Raw genomic sequence first — 17,281 nt, forward strand, 5'->3', positions numbered from 1 at the left:
TCGCTCCGCGACCCTGCCAAGCGAAAAGTCGAGAATTAAATTAAGTTAAAACGGTGGGGTCGCGGGACGAGAACACGCTAATTAGCGAGCGCGCGGGGCGAAGTTGAAAAAATAAAACTTCGCCCCGCGGAGGCGAGGGACGAGGTTTAAGTAATAAAACGGCGGGGGCGCGGAGCGAAAAAACGCTTATTAGCGGGGCGCTAATAAGCGTGTTTTCGCTCCGCGCCCCCGCAATTTTAACTTGTTAATTATCGACTTTTCGCTTGGCGGGGACGCGGGACGAAAACACGCTAATTAGCGGGGTCGCGGGGCGAAGTTTAAGAAATAAAACTTCGCCCTGCGGGGCGAAAACACGAATGGCACAAATCAGCCACTATAATCTTGCACTTTCCTGTACTGCATGTATTTTGCAAACCAAAATATTTCTATTATTATATTCATGTGCTTTGGAAAAAGGGAGCTCCCTCAACAGCAATGAAAACATAACCGCGGCCGAGTGGTTAAAATTTCCAATTTCAAATCATTGGCCCAAACCACCATGGGTTCAAATATTTAAATCAAGACAGGGACGGACATTGGATTCTTTCATGTGCCCTGACATATTGACGAAAGGTGTGTCTATGGTCATTCACTACCAGATAAGTTGGAATGTCTACATATGACTTTTTTACTGACAGTGTGAATTAATATCAAAAAAACCATCCTAAAAACTATCCTAAGATTAAAACAAAACTATCCTAAATTATGACAATTCTATGAACTCTGTCAAATGACGCCATTATGTATCAAATATATATGGATTTTTTAAAAATATTTTATGAATTCACCATAGATTGATTGATAAAAATAATTTAATTAAGATAATCAGTTTTGGTTGAAATCAATAAGTTTAAATATTTCGTTTAGAAAATTCACAAATATTTTCCTTGTATTTATTCAGCAACATGTCACTGTAAGCTGATGTTACAATGGAAAAGCTGCTCAGGGTATTTATTCTACAATTTACAAGCATTAGGAAAGCTTAAAGATAGGACGATGCCTTATCGACCTGAGTCAAACTGTCATCTGTCTGCCTTTGACCTATCAAATACAGATACATGGACTTTTAAAACTTTATTGGATACCAACTGATTTAGTTTTCATGACTATTATCATTTTTATACCTTTTAAGTCATGTTAGTGATGCAAAAAGGATCATTAATCACGAGAGAGTTCATTGTTTTACATTATTTACATGGAATAAATGCTGCACGAGTATGTAACGTTTAAAAAGTAAAAAGACAAAATGAAAAAGCGCACAGTTTTTTTATGTTATTGTTGGGGTATTTTTTGCAATAAATTTTCTTTACTTTTTCATTTTTTAAGGGAGTGTGGCGGAGTTAGGTGTTTTGTTTGTTAATCTCTAAACTCATTACAAGTGTTTTTTTTAATTTTTAATCGACATCTATCAAAATGTCAAAAGAAATATGAAAGATTCTGAGGACTAAAAATGATGAACACATTATACTCTCTCTGTCTCTCTATTATTAAAGGCACATTTTTCATCAAAAAAAGAAAACTTATACTCTTGTTTACTAATAGCAAATATGGGTTTTATGATGTTGTAAGAATTTGTACATGTTTGATGCTCATCAGACGGATTGAGGTGTGCAGGAAGTAAAATAATTTGTCATAAAGGCAGCAAAATATAAACAAAGGCACTGTGGAATTTTAACTTCCTTTCAGAATAATAAATCATTATAACTTTACTAATTTCTTAAGTGCTACAGAAGCTAAATATTACTCAGCTATAAGGCAAATATGCACTCTTTTTAAAACTGTAAAAGAACACCAAAATAGTGAAAAACGGATTCCCTTAAAACACCTAAGACAATAAATTGAAAATGTTGCGAGCTCGGTTTGACTGAACTTGTTTTTGGACAGTACTGGAAAGCGCAAGTTACCGTCCACGCACCCTAGCACCGGTTTAAGCAAGAAAACAACCTTTGGTTGTCTTTCTGATTTTTTATTTTGAAAACTAGAATTTTCAACATGTTTTATAGCTTAATGGGCCTTTAGTAATTTTGTCTGTAGGACGAACAGATCTCCAATACGTCACGGATAGCGTTAAAGACAGTGACAAGAGTATGTTTATCAATAAATGTTACAGTGTTATCAGAGAGTCTCAACTGACGGACTATTGTATAACTTTGAAGAATAAAGGATGTCACGTGTATCTATGGCAAGTATGAAATATTATTAAAATATTATAATTATATTTCAAATTTTTAAAAGTAACAAAATTGATATTAGAATTTTTGCTTCTGACGTTCTTTCAATATGTTATCAATTCAAATTTTGTTCTTAGGGTCTTCTTTTGTAACTATTTATTATGAGGTACAAGTAAAATAAATCGCATAAGATTTAATTGGAATATAAATATTTTTCCTAATTTACGGCTATTTCAATTTAATAGCTTTTAGTAATTTGTATCGTCAAATTTCAAGTTTGAAAGCCATTTGTCTTTCGTTTTTCTATAATAATTATTACATTACACGGCCCATAATTATTCACTGGAGGGCATTTAAAAGACATCATATTTATTTCAAGAATAAAGTGCATAAGAAAGTAAAATTATCTTAGATACTGTAGGAATACAAACGAAATGATCAATTTTATATCAGTGATAGTTTTTATTCGAAATGGAAAAAGCAAGTTAGACAAGTATGGATAAAAGAATACAGTGGTACAAATGTACTGTAGTCTCATCTTAATATAGTTGTTTTATTTATTTTTACTTCTACATTGTTATATATAAATCTTTATATTTTTCAGATATTTCTCCGTTTTCGGAAGTGATAAATATAGTGAATAGTGACATTTTGGATATGTGAATGATTAAAATGAATTACGTAGCAATGATACTGACAATATTTATCACAACATGTTTGTCATATGTGCGTTCTCTGACAAATAGAGCAGACGACAATACAACTGGCGGATATGACGTAACAGGTTTAATGTACTACAAAAATGCAACAGGAACATCAAATAATGAAAGTACTTCTTTTGATGCAATACCACAAAATAGCAGTTTAGAAACGATAATAAGCAATTCTACAGATAAATATATCAATTCCACTCGTCTATTAGAGAATACTAAAGAAAGTTATATTCGTTGGAATACCTCAGTCGAGGAGAACGACGTGTTTGTAAATGAATCCGACCAAGTTAAAAACATATCATACTGTTACAATTGTACAACTTTTGACCCAAGAAATCCAAATACTTCAGACATCATGGATACGTCTACAACTGAAGAAACCTTTAAACATGACAATGTTACATTGCCTATGTTTCTTACTGGAAATAAAAGGAAGCAAAAAAAGTACTATATTTCACACCAAACAAATAGAAACAACGTTAAGAAATTGTTACCAGAAAAGCAAAGAGTCATGTTACAACATCACTTGCATTTAGGTAATATTTTCTAATAATTACTAGACCCGATGCACTATTAATTACTGAAAGACAATACAAACATTGTGCTCGTAACCATTTTTCGTGTTTTTATCCCTCGAACGTTACCTGTATGTACAAAAATACCCGGTCAGTTGCGTGAGTTGATGATTTTTTAAAGTATATTAATTTAAAAAACAAATATTGCAAAATATAAAGCTAATTTGATGTTGAATAGTAAACTCACTATTAATTCTTGTATGAGCTCAATGTGACTTGAAACATCCTTTTTACAATTTAATTTTGACATTGGCGTTAATGCGCTTTGATAATGATATTACGTATATGTAATAACTTCATTTGCTGCAGAAATATGTGAAAATTTGAACCAATATAGTCATTCAAATGATATTGCGTGGGAAACATGATAACAATTTTGTCGGATTAAAAATCCTTATTGGCAGTTACATTGTATAGCTTTCTTTTTCTAGTGCCTATGGAAGATACACCTTTGGACACTATGATGTTACAGGTAAGACACAATTTATAAGTTACGAAATCGTTTTAATTTTTAAACAACTTTGTCAATGTAAGAAATGAATTTCAGATGGCATGTGATAGTATTCTTTGTAAAATTGTAAAAGCTTCTACCGAAATTGTAATTGACGGCTATCAATTTTTATGAACTGTAATTACATGATATGCAAGAATATGGAAATGATAAAAAAAAACTTATTTTCTTAAGCTTCGAATATTATATCATAATATGTATACATTGATTGATAAAATCATTTGATAATTTTCTCTTTCAGTTGCATTTTATGTTTCTAACTTGAATTCTTTTTAAATAAAGAAAATCGTACAATTTCAATATCTAAAAAAGATGGAAACTAAATATCATATTCACAAATATTTTGATAAATTTGAAAACTTAGTGAATCAGCTCATGTTGGTCAGTATTACATTCAATAGGACATTTCAAAAATAGACAGTATTGAAGAAAATTATTTCATATTGTGCTTGAAAAACTATCATCATGTTTTAGATATTAATTTTTTTTATTTAAAAGGAAACAGTTCTACGTAGTGAATTAGCTCATGTTGGCCAGTATTACATTCAATAGGACATTACAAAAATAGACAGTATTGACAGTAAAAAAACTTAATATATTGAATATTTAATAAACTTTGATAAAAATGAACAAACTGTGCAGTTTATATGTTATAAAATATATTTTGTTCTGCTTATTTCATCATATGCTCTTTTATTATTATTTGTACAAATGTTGATTGGAAACTTCAGTAAATTAAATGCAAAATGAAAACATTTGAACTTAATTACATTTTATAATACATATATGAATAGTTTTCATTTTCTCAACATTCAAGAGCATTTCTTTATACTTACACATGTTTTGTTATAATTAAACATTTAAGGAGGCCCATCAAAGAGCGAAAATAATTTCAAAAGCTGTGAAAACTAGTTTATGTCATTTTCAGGGTCAGCAGTATGTGGTTAGTGTATTGTTACCAATCGGTGTTGGTATGATTGGTGCTAGTATGATTATATGTACGGTAGTCTCGGTAAGAAAGGTTGCAACAAAACGGTTTGTCCACACACCACTAGATGATGACGAAGAAGCGGAAAGGTCAACTGAATCGCATATATCGTGCGTAAGTAAGATAATTACATTGTCGTGCAGACACTTAATAATAAAAGAAAATTGCTGTGGTTGTTCAATAATGATTTTTCAGATAACCGGAAATCAGCTTTATGTTTATGACATCAAACATGATATCATAATTATAAAAGGCCTCGTCACGCTTACGTGATACTTGTATTGACACAGTATTCAACACAAACATATGCACGTTACAACCTTATATCCTATCTTTTTTAATTTCTAAAACATTTTCAGTCAGTTGTTTATTCATAAAATGATTTATATATGTGAACCAGTTGGTACATTTGTATATTAAATACAACTATATATTCTTAGACAAAGAATTATTTATAATTAGACACTTCACATATCTTCATCAGGTCATCTTAAGGTAATTCATTGTTTTTGAACTTATGTGGAGTGAGATGATTTCAAATGAAATATCAAGAACCTCACTATGTATTATACATTGCAACAAGAGAGGCCAATAGAAATTAATTTAAAAAAAAAGATCAAAAATGTACAATTTAAGTTAGTGTTTTTATCAATTCGATGTTTTGAAGTTCCATATCACTATGCATGAAACCATAAAAGTAATGTTCTTTAATGAAAATAGTTAACGTTTTACTACATCTTTGCCAAAACTAATTAAAATTAATTTTGCTTTAGTCATTTTCAAAGCAAAAAAATGCTGATTTCTTTTCGTTTTTATTTTTCAGATCAGTACAGATCATACGGATAGAGTATTTTTATTACCCACCGAGGATATTTGATAACTATTACAGCTTGTTTTACTGTGGTGTTTTCCGTGTTATTTGAAATACTTTTCTGGATAATTCAAAAAGCAACATTGTACATTATAATATTTTCCAAATTAAAACAATATAGTGTAAATAGGTGCACGTTGTACACAAACAAAAGAACTGAAAGTAGTTCGAAATTTCCAAAGCTACCAGATTGAGCTTTTTTTACAGGACTTGAAATATTGTTTTTGAAATTAATGTTCCATTCGATGTACTTATGTACTTGTGTTTCAGAATTTGCCATTTGCCCACTGCATTTTCCTTGAATAATTATTTTAATTGTGAAAAGTTACCCAACATTACATTAAAAAATTGAAATCCTAGGGATACACACAGTTATAACTTTCAATGTATTTCTGAATATTTTTCTCAATTATCAGCTGATATATGTAAGCAATTCAATTTTTAGGTTTTAGGCCTTTGGACATCAGTGGAGTCTGTAATGTATTAAGTTGGTTTTTTGCGTGTTAACGTTTTCTTTTGATGACGTGTTACTTACGTCATAAAATAAAATTAATAAAATGACAGGATAATGATACCATAAGACTTGCAATAAAAATACAACAAAACTGTCTGTCACACTGGCTAAAAATAGTTTTATTGCTTACTCAGATAATGTAACAAATACATTTTCAGCACCCACAGCGCACTCATTTTTTCACATGTGAGCAAATTATTCATACTTATCACCAATGGTAATGAGAAGAAGTTTCCCTTGGGTAGTGATATAAGAATTTCATTGACATAACATTATTTATCCAATTTGACGGAAGCGAAGCATTGCCAGACAGCAAAATAACATCAACAACTAGTCTAGACTTGATTATAACAGACATTAAATCAACATTGTATACAAACACACGACTTATGTGAAAAGTAAAATGCAGTAATAAATATGGTTACATATTTCTGGCAACAGTTTAAAACTTAATTATCATATAAATTATGCGGCGATTGAGTATGTTTTCGTGTAAAGAGATAAATAATATACAATGTACATTGTATATTTATCTAATTAACTAGATATTTTTTGTAAATAAGTAACATTACGAACAAGTACATGTATCTTACTTCCAAATAAATGTATACATGGACAAACGTTGCCACCTTTTGTATATCGACAATTGTCTTTATCTCTTTTTATCATTGGTGTGAATTAGTCGCTAAAGTATCAGAAATTGATAGGTAGAACTAGATAATTTTGGTTTAAAGATAATGCTAGCTATTTTGGACATAACCTTGCGTTTTCAATTACTATCTGACAATGGTTAAATGATTAACAAGAAAAAACACTATTACTTATTACTCGTTGTCATATTAATATCTTTTTATATATATGCGTTGTGTTAATAAATGAGTTAAGAATGTTAATAAAAAAATGTGTTTATAATTTAGATAATCGTATGTGTATAACTAGTTAAAATTTTTGTTACTAAATACAGAGAATGCTTTGGATATATTCCTTGCAGGGGCCCATTTAGTTAAACTTAAAAAGCTATGACACTGTTGATACAGTAAATGGTCTAGGGCGGGATAGCGAAATGAACATTATGTTATTTGGGTTCTTTAGTTTTATTCAATATTTATTTATTCATTTATTTATGTTTTTTTATTATTTAAACGAACTATAAAGTTCATTGAGATTGCTTCTGAGATTCAGAGATAATTATTTTCACGTTTGTATTTTTTTGTAATTAAGTTGGAATTATTTCTCGTGCATCCGTTTTTATTTCAAAATTATTCTGCAGAACAAATTGGTGCTATTGATAGCCAAAACTAATTGTACTTAAATTCACGAATGCAGAGAATATTTTGAATTTAGAATTAGGTTACTATGGATATAAGATCAAGGGTTATGCCAGGCAGATAATAAAATCAGTGACACTCTTAGACTAATGAATTTCAGATGAATGACATTTGCATATCAAGAAGACTGCATGTGTTCAGGCGTTCAGCAAACTTTGACTGATTTCTGAAAGTGCATTTTATTACGATAAATTTGCATGACTACTTTTTTTTTTTAGATTTCACTTTTTTTAAACACGTATAGGCAACAAGTGCACATATATTCATTATGTTTCTTTTTCATACACTCAAATTGGTGTTCATTCTGAAAACAAACACATATCCTGTATGGCAATTTCAAAAAAAATAACAAACGCTGATTAATTTTATGAATCGTTTAGGTTTTTAAACAACGTTCTGATGAAAATTTGACAGGATTCATAAATTTATCACACACACAGGCTCATTAAACGCAGCGTATGTCACGTTTTATGAGTTGCGCCGCTTTGGCGTTTTCGTGGTTATTTATTTCGAACTAAAACAGTACAAGCATGCGATTTAAAAGATTAAGAATAAAACGTTTTGAAAGATGAAAACAATTTGATGATTTGCGTATGTATAAAAAATTCTAGGATCATCGCTTGTAACCAAGTATAGATATTGTCTGAAGAAGATTCGGAGTGCACGACGGTAAAGTGAGAACTCCTGCTTATTTTGAAAAATGCAATATAAATATATTTCACGGCCATTAATATTTTTCGTGGAATGTTTGCTATCTGTTTAGATTAAATAACGATCAGGTTTTAGATGTCGACATTTAAAAATTTGTGATGTCCTGTGGTCATAGTAACGATTGTTTAAAAAGAGGTTAATATCGTTATCCAATTTCTGACAATTTTTGTGTATAATGATTTTTGCTAATGTTAAATTAAATATGTTTTAAAATCTTTTCGCTTTAAACTGTATTGAATTTTACAGCGGTCTTTCAATTACTTTTTAAAAGGCTTCAATGCGGCGGAGAAATTTTGCTTTAACTTAGATCTATGTAAAATATGATTGTGGAATCAGAATTGTATTTATTCGCCCTCAGAAACATCGCAATATTGTGTAGACAAACAGTAATGAAGTACATTCATTTCAATATTACTTTTATGTTTTCAACCTTTCTATTGAAAGAAGTCCCAGTGAACTTTGCGTCAGAAATGAATGTTTACGTTTTCGGAGTAAATTGACATCGTGCGAAAAGCCAATGCAATTTTCTTAGACTTATATTATTTACATCCAGACACTTATCTTATAGTTCAGAAGTTTCTTTGCCGTTAATGAAACAGACATATTTACGAACCTGCAGAATAATTCTACACAAAATGACACCATCTTATACAATGTAAATCTAAATATACAAAGAGGTTATTCTGCAGGAAAGTGTGTCATAGTAAAAGAATTAATATGTAAACAAATTTGCATACGAAAGGTCATGGGTACAGATAAAATTTATATGGCAAATGATATGATGTATTATGGCAAACTGTAACAAAACACTTAATATATTAAACAAAACTGAAAAACTTTTGAAACTTTTTAAAAATGATAGCAATATTAAGCTTAAAGGGCTTTTAAATATCCTAAAATTATTGTTTATCCATTGACTTTTCTGTTTGATATTAAAGTTCTAATTTGAGGTAAATGATCATTCTATGAAGATCTGCATGCCAAATCGGCGCATAAATTATTCCATACATTACTTTGTAGAATATAATTATATTGTTCATTGGCAGTGGATAAAATAATGAGAAATGATATTGTAAATCATACAGAGGAAAATAATCCATTTTCTATATACCAGAGAAAGGTCCAACAACTGTTGGATTGTATTGAAGACTGGCTTTAAGCAAAAGACGAAGTGTATGCTATAGATATAGTGTACCTTGATTTCAACTCTTTGCAGACGACACCGAACTATACTCTGTCATTAATGGGCACAATGGTGAAATTCAACTTCAGGATAATATAACCGAAGTGTGTGATTTGGCAAGGAAATGGCAAATGATCTTCAACATAAAAAAATGTAAAACCATTCATATTGGACAAAACATACAATGTGACTACTTTATGAAGTCTCAAGCAACAATATCTACAAAATTCAACATGCAAATGAAGAAAAGACCTGGGCGTGATCTTTGATTGTAAAATGACATTTAGTAAACATATAAGTAGACAGTAAAGTAAATAAGGCAAACATAAACTTAGGACTCATTGTCAAAAACTTTACTTATATGTTCTACAACTCTATATGGTCACTTAAATTAAAAAGAGATGCAATATCCATTGAAAAAAAACCCAAAGATGAGTACAGAATATAGCGAAAGAATGTTACACTTAAGCAATCCAACCTTAGAATATAGAAGAAATGGAGCAGACATGATCAAAACTTATAAAATAATTAACAAAACTGATACAAAAACAAGGAATAATAAGAATTAGAGATGGGCCAACTACCAGAGGTCACAAATATAATTTTTTTAAACCAATGGCAAGTATCAACACAAAACACATCCAGTCATATAATTGTGGATTCGTGAAACACGTTATAAATTCTGAGGTCGTAGAAGCTACATCATTGAATTCATTCAAGGCGAAATTGAATAAGCCGTGGATCTGTCAAAATAAGTTTAATGCAAAGTGTTATCAAACCCAGTGAAGTTATAATAATTAGATAAGCAATAAATGAACAGATTTGCGTTCAATTAGTTTAAATAAGTTAATTTCATGTGTGAATAAAATCTTTAAGATGTAAAAACCTGAAACTATGTTAATAATAGATTGATGGAATTACAAATTAACATTCACAATAATATTGAAACCCTCACAAAGAAGTTGAAGAATAATAACAAGTTGGGAAAACGCTCTCAAATCGGCCTAAGAAGCTCAGCTTAGCATTCTTGATGATGTTCAGGCCTTGAACTTACATGAACTTGAACTACATGAAGTGTCATTGTAATTATGGCCTTTAAGTATAGTTCCATATTGCTCTAGTAAATTATTCATTTTTTTTGTATTGTTAACCAATTTAACATTTAAACAAAAAATATGTGAATAAATCTTGAACAGAGCTAATGCTTAACGAAAATTGCTTGACGAAAATTATCTTTACTGTGACCTCTAGACAATAACAAAATTACAATCGATTACCTTTATATGAGCATATGAAAAAAACGTAGCAGTGTACACTAAGTGCCATTCTAATTCGAGATAATGATAAATCTTTCAAAAAACAAAATAACAAAATTATAGTGTTATCACTGCGAAGGCGTTTCAATTTTCAGACCTTTATTGATTGATACCAACTTTGCCGAGTTTGACTTTACGATTGCTCTCTTAACTAGTAAGGTATAATTACAAAACAAATTAATGTGTCATTTGAAATGATGATTGGGCTTCCAAAAACAAACGAAATTATAGAGTTCTCACTGCAAATGTGTTACATCGCCAAGACATTAATGAATATAAATTTAGCCAGCTTTTACATAACGAATACTCATTCACTTTCCTACGAAGGGATCAGGGCAATTATGTATAATTAAAGATCAAATCAATGTTAATTTGAATAAATTTTGATCAACATTTTGTAAAGAATGTTCTTGAAAATGTTCTTTGAAAATTGATTTTCGTCTGGAAAGTAAAAAAGGTCATAACAATTTTTTTTTATTTATATGCAAAAGAAATTACACAAATATAGAGCCTAGTCGTTGTGAATAGATTTTAATAAGAGAGATTGAAGAAAACTTTGCTCATAAGTAATTCACCAGGAAAAATTCACCAACAAGGATTAATGAACAATATTCAAGAAGTATATTGGAATTGTCAGTAGTGAAAGGGTGTTCTTGAAAGACAAGGCAGTACTACAAGCACTATAAACAATGGTGCAGAACAGTTCCTTATGTTTGGTCATGTAAAAATTCTCTTTGAACTTCTATGAAATGCAACAACTGCTGCTGTCACAAAAATTATTGAAGGTCCTCTGAGACGATAAAGATGAAAATGTATAATGCAGGCCCGGTTCGTTCGAGTCTTTTTGTTATCGATAATCTTTAACGAATATTGGTTATAAATAGTCAAATAAAAATTTAGAAAAAAAAAACATTCTGTATGTCAAATGCTATCATTTAGTGTTAGTCTAATGCTATCATTTAGAGATGACGCAAATTAAAGTAGGGAAATGCCAACATTTATCTAGCACTTTGTAATTTAAAAAAGTACTTTTAAAATTAAGATGCACATAAAAAGCTTTTACTAGCGTGTGCAGCGAAGCAATAATCCATTTCATAATGTTATCAAATTCCAGAATTCCATTATATTCTAACTACTTTGAACAATTTCATTCTAAATTGGAACTGCTTTAATTGAATAATAATTGATGATTTTAAATTAGTTTCACCATTTGCCAACTGACTTGACAAGCTTCGTTTTGTTTAAAAGGTTTAACCGCTAATATTCAGTTAACAAAACACAATCTCATGTAATTTCATTTCAATTTTCTATGTTTTTTTAAGATTAATTACAATATAATTTCATATCATTTTTTTATGTTTTTAAAGATTAAATACAAACCATAAAAAACACTGTTTATGAGAAATGTATAAAACAATTTTGTTTTCCTTTTTACATGTTTTAGTATTTGCCCCTTACAAACATATATTAAATCACTGCATCACAAACATGTTTTCAATATTATTTTTTTTCTTTTTTATTTAACATTACGTGTACAATTTCTTCGTAAAACGTTGTTTAGCCGTTTTTAACTTTTATAAAATTATGCGACCAAAATATTTTTTTTATTTCATATAGAATAACATTTAACATTTTCAAAAAAATTCCATAAAGCCCGTTTCAGATAAGCTTCATGACATTTTCAAAGCCTCCCTAATGCATTCTGCCTCCAGATTCATTCTTATTCTTTATGAAAATTTTGCGAATCTCTTTAAAAGTAAAAATTGTACTGTGAACAAAAAAGCTAATTTACACACTGCAAATATTAATGTCACAATTCATGTTAATTACCAAAAAGTGGTCAAAATATGCTTAAATAGCTCTACGGCATTTTCAGTCATTAATGCAAATTACATGCAGATTATTGCTTGAATTTTGAATGCTTTTATTTTTTAAAATTTTAAACAACAAACATTTTTGTCAAGTTTGATTTTCTTGAAATGTTAATGCTCATCTGGATGCATGCAGTTTTATTATAACCGAATCTAGTAAATTTCGCAATGCAGGTGTTATCACCAGCTTCTATGTTTACCAAACCTTGTTTTTGGAACAATTATTAATAATAAATATATTATCATTGTTGAAAGATATTATTGATACATGTAATAAGATTGTCAAATATAAATGAATGATTAATGGCGGTAATTTTCAGTTTCTCCTCCTTCATTTCCAGAATACGTCGTTAATAATATCTTGGTTATTTCAATTTATCTTCCAGTGATATTTAGAAAATATGTTGATGGAAACTCGCTGCATCGGTTGTCAAATTTCGTCCGTATGTAATAAAAACACTTTTTCTGTCGTGCCTGTGCTGATCTGCAATGTTTAAAAAGGTCGAAAATAGATTTAAAACATAGAAGTTATTATTTCAGTACATGATTCATTATTATTATTTTTATCATTATTATAATGGTTCACTAAAACCACCATTACTTCGTCATAAAACTAATGCTGTACGTTTTGTTACTTACTTTAATTTAAAAAATCATCATCGCCCATTTACGACTATGCTATCTCAGGTATCTGATTTATCCAATGTTGTTTGACATACAAAATGTTATTTGAAATACAAAATCAACAATATTGCCTATGTGTTATTCAGAAGAAAAAGAAAACATAGGTTAACTTTCAAAGAAAAATAATTCAAAGCATGTTCAATAACGTGTAGCAGTTAATGTCATGTAGTCATTTAATAAAATGATGTCACACAGTTTATATAGTACGATAATAAATTTTGTGGAAACATGAAACTTGGCTTACGCTTGAGATACGTGATGCTATTGACGTTTCCGCCTCTGTTTCGTCATCTAACGGGGTGTGAACCATTCGTTTCCTAGCAACCTTTCTTAAAATGACAACTGTACACACAATCATCACAGCGCCAATCATGCCCACACCTATGGGTACTAAAACGCTTATTAGATACCGCTGACTCTGAAATATGAACTCACATTTGAATTTTTTGTGTGGTAAAAATAGCAAAAGGAACTTAAAAGATCCCCTTAAAGAGGATTGGTCTACAATGTGCACATTTTCTTCAAGCTTTTCAAATATTATTGAATAGAAATGTATCATTTGGATATTCTTATAAAATTTTGCTTGACAGAAAAAAATGATGATTAATGCTTTTGTACGAACATTTTTATGATGAATAATAATATTTTGTTCTAAAACAATTTATTATTTGCTATATAAATATATTTACTATCCATGTATCTAACACTTACCAACAACTTCCATGCGTAATTATTTCGTGTTTTGTTGTTATTTGTGAAATAGAATGCAATATGCAATCAAGAATGCTATCAACGCAATTAGTTATTGTATTACAAACGTTCTTTTACAGACAAATACACTTTAATATAGAAATGTATAACATAAAAGTATATCTTTCCTCACAATTATGGACCTGTTCGTCATTCATTCTTGACAACACCATTGACCATTTATAAAGAAAATTAAAAAAAAAGGATTGCTGAATCGCAACGGTGCAGGCAATTATCAGAAACCAGAGATGAGTTGGCTGATGTACGTCTGCACTGATCGCATGGTTAGAGTAAGTTGTCGTTATCAGGCTAAATACTAATATATATGTTACAAGTATGTACGACCTGAAAAAAAGCCTTTAAAGTTTCCATTTTATAAACAAAATCATTTAATGAGAAAATTTAAATTTCAACCTACTTTTAGCATCATCGAGTCTAAAGGTCTGTCTTCCATAGGCACTGGAAAAAAAAATAATTAAAGTTATAAAGTATGTATTTAGAAAATATTCCTAATTGATTAACAGCGTGTAATTAAATCTCAAAAGGCAAGGAAAACGTTCTATGACATTGTGTAAGTTATTAGTTTATGAACATTTACAATATCTAAAATTGAATCACGATAACAAAGAGAGCAAAAGAATCTTCATAGAAATTTTCAAATTCTTAAATATTTATTTGATTTTAATTTGGAAAGAGAAATTTACTTTCTTAGACCATTATCATACAAGTATTTTTAAATTTTCCAAACATTTGTTGATAAAATTATAAAGTTTATGATATTTAAACTATTACCTAGTTGCAAATGATGTTGCAACATGACTTTCTTCTCTTCTAGCAGCAATGTCTTAGCGTCGTTACTTTTTGTTGAATGTACAGTTTTGGCCTTTTCTTGAATTGATATCTTTGCAGTTGGAATTGTCTCCGTTTTGTGTACTGTTTCGTTATTCAAAAATGTTGTTCTATTTGTGGACGTGTCGTTTGTGTTCGTTGTATTTGGATATACTTTGTCAAAGGTACTATCATTTTGAAAATGGGATACGTTACTAAATTTATGAGAGCCATCAACAAAGATTGTTTTGTCTTTGACTGAGCTAATTCCAATAAAAATACTTTCGTTCATATTCCCGGCTAGAGAAGTTGTATTTAATGTTTCTAAAGAGTGGTTCCCGGCCACCAGAAATGTCGAATTATGTGCATACGTATTATTCTCCAAAGATTCTAAAATTTTATATACTGGTGTTGAGGTTAAAGTACTGTATCCATTCAATGTGGTCTCTGTTGTATTTGTGTAATGTCTTTTACTTTCACTTGTGTCTACTGTCGTGTCATCAGTATTATTTTTCAAAGAATGAACATATGAGGCACTGTTTGCTACTAATATTGTGTAAATCACTGTTTCGTACAACATTTTGAGTATATAAATATTAAATAGTGACTGTTAATTTGCAGCTACCTTTCATCCTAGATGAAGTAAAACCTAAAAAAGAAGTAATTTGATTTAAAACTTACAGATATTTTTAATATTCCTGGGAGACCGTTAAGAATTTGATTTAATGGAAGGCTGTAAGACCACATAAAACATTTCCGACTAATATTTTTATCAAAGCAAGATCTTTAAGTATATACTTGTTTGTATTGTTATACACCCCATTGACTGACTTTAAAATTGTTATTTATATAATTACTGTTGTTTATCACTGGGTTAAATGCAATGAATTGTTCAGCAACAAAAATACCACCATCAAAATAGAATAACATAGAGAAAAAAACTTGTCTGCTTAAGCAATCGGTTGTGTTATAGATACAATAACAACATCACTGTTAAATAAAAGCAACCTAAAATAAAAGGCAATAAAATTCTATATATTTTATACAGATTATTTCCAGCGTAATTGTAGTTCCATATTTGCGTAATGAGTATGATAAAGAACTTAATGTAGTATCTTTCTGTGGTTTTACTTTTGTTTGGTTGGACAGCGCACCAACACAATTAAGGTCATGATCAAATGGCGACGAAACAGGAAATTTGATTTTGGCTTACCTCGGGTGTTACAAACTTAAAGCAACGTAAAACCACCCACCTCCTTGAGCTTAGAGATGCATAGACTACAGTAATTTAAACTCATTTAGTCGCCCCTTACAATCATGTCGGGATAAACGGTGGCTGCATTTATGATGCCCCAACCCTTTAGGGCAACCCATTAGTCAGAAGGAGTGTGTCATAACTAAACTAGATATTCTATTCACAATAGTTATTATACAACATGAAAATTATACTCAAAAACGGTTTTTAAAAGATTTACTGTAAAGAAATACAAAATCTAAATTTCGTAAAGTGTTATGATTGCATATTATATTTACACATAATGCTGAGTAAAATTAATGATATTTTATATTATATACAAGTTTGTCACACTTTAGAATGAACGAAATGAGTACATTTTGGTCTCAAAGGTTGATAACTATTACATGCATTTTATGAACTTGTAAAAAAACGTGATTATGTAGCAGATTCGAAAGTAATCTAGACAATTATCATGTTCATGCAAGTGAATATGTTAAAACTTGTATTTTTTTAAAGAAAAAAATCTAAATTTGTGCTTAGATATCGATATATTATTAATATATTATTAACAAGAATAATTACCATTCAGGTTGTTCACAGCATCCACTATTTTTCCAATTTAGTACAACATAACTTCCTTAACTCAGCTGTCACCTATCAGATAGTCCTTAAGTTCTTTCATCCCAATAATTCTGTGAATGTTATTGATAAAAGTTCTCTTGTCGCTGACATGCACACTATTCTAAATGTATTGGAGTTTACCCTGTATCTCACTTCAGCAGACAAAGCCTTTAATACCAGTAAATTTCCTGCTTGAACGGAGTAGAAATTAATCTATTTTGTGGATTGCAGTTGATTTTGCCAATCTGAGGCGTCAAAATGGAAGAAAAGACTTTCTTCACTACGTGCTTGAAAAAATATTTCTTTAGAATGAAGTACATACTTGCGGTTATATTTCAAAATATTTCATTCTATTTGTAAAATATAGTTT

General features: G+C 29.9%; 2 protein-coding genes across 2 annotated transcripts; one reads left to right on the forward strand and one right to left on the reverse strand.

Moving 5' to 3' along the window:
* The first annotated feature begins 2,106 nt into the window (after positions 1-2,106).
* LOC132742189 (uncharacterized) lies at positions 2,107-7,363 on the forward strand. Its single transcript, XM_060730514.1, has 5 exons — positions 2,107-2,225; positions 2,815-3,459; positions 3,930-3,970; positions 4,938-5,111; positions 5,821-7,363. Exons 2-5 carry the CDS (start codon positions 2,874-2,876, stop codon positions 5,872-5,874), a joined length of 855 nt encoding a protein of 284 aa, XP_060586497.1. The 5' UTR covers positions 2,107-2,225; positions 2,815-2,873; the 3' UTR covers positions 5,875-7,363.
* Positions 7,364-13,023: 5,660 nt separating this feature from the next.
* Positions 13,024-17,079, reverse strand: LOC132742191 (uncharacterized). Its single transcript, XM_060730515.1, has 5 exons — positions 16,873-17,079; positions 15,018-15,702; positions 14,644-14,684; positions 13,720-13,893; positions 13,024-13,275 (listed from the first exon to the last, which is right to left on the reverse strand). The coding sequence occupies exons 2-5, from the start codon at positions 15,631-15,633 to the stop codon at positions 13,222-13,224; spliced, it is 885 nt and encodes a 294-aa protein (XP_060586498.1). The 5' UTR covers positions 15,634-15,702; positions 16,873-17,079; the 3' UTR covers positions 13,024-13,221.
* Between the last annotated feature and the right edge of the window lie 202 nt (positions 17,080-17,281).

Source organism: Ruditapes philippinarum, unplaced genomic scaffold (genome assembly GCF_026571515.1).
Source record: "Ruditapes philippinarum isolate M1 unplaced genomic scaffold, ASM2657151v2 ctg236_1_1_1_1, whole genome shotgun sequence".
Lineage (NCBI taxonomy): Eukaryota > Metazoa > Mollusca > Bivalvia > Venerida > Veneridae > Ruditapes > Ruditapes philippinarum.

What these genes read in the sequence shown, in the direction of transcription:
- LOC132742189 (XM_060730514.1), top strand. Translation starts at nt 2,874, where the DNA reads ATGATTAAAATGAATTACGTAGCAATGATACTGACAATATTTATCACA. An exon ending in TGGACACTATGATGTTACAG is followed by an intron (nt 3,971 to 4,937) that starts GTAAGACACAAT and finishes TGTCATTTTCAG; the next exon opens with GGTCAGCAGTATGTGGTTAG. An exon ending in CTGAATCGCATATATCGTGC is followed by an intron (nt 5,112 to 5,820) that starts GTAAGTAAGATA and finishes TTTATTTTTCAG; the next exon opens with ATCAGTACAGATCATACGGA.
- LOC132742191 (XM_060730515.1), bottom strand. Translation starts at nt 15,633, where the DNA reads ATGTTGTACGAAACAGTGATTTACACAATATTAGTAGCAAACAGTGCC. An exon ending in GCAACATCATTTGCAACTAG is followed by an intron (nt 14,685 to 15,017) that starts GTAATAGTTTAA and finishes TTTTTTTTCCAG; the next exon opens with TGCCTATGGAAGACAGACCT. An exon ending in TAGCATCACGTATCTCAAGC is followed by an intron (nt 13,276 to 13,719) that starts GTAAGCCAAGTT and finishes TAAACATTGCAG; the next exon opens with ATCAGCACAGGCACGACAGA.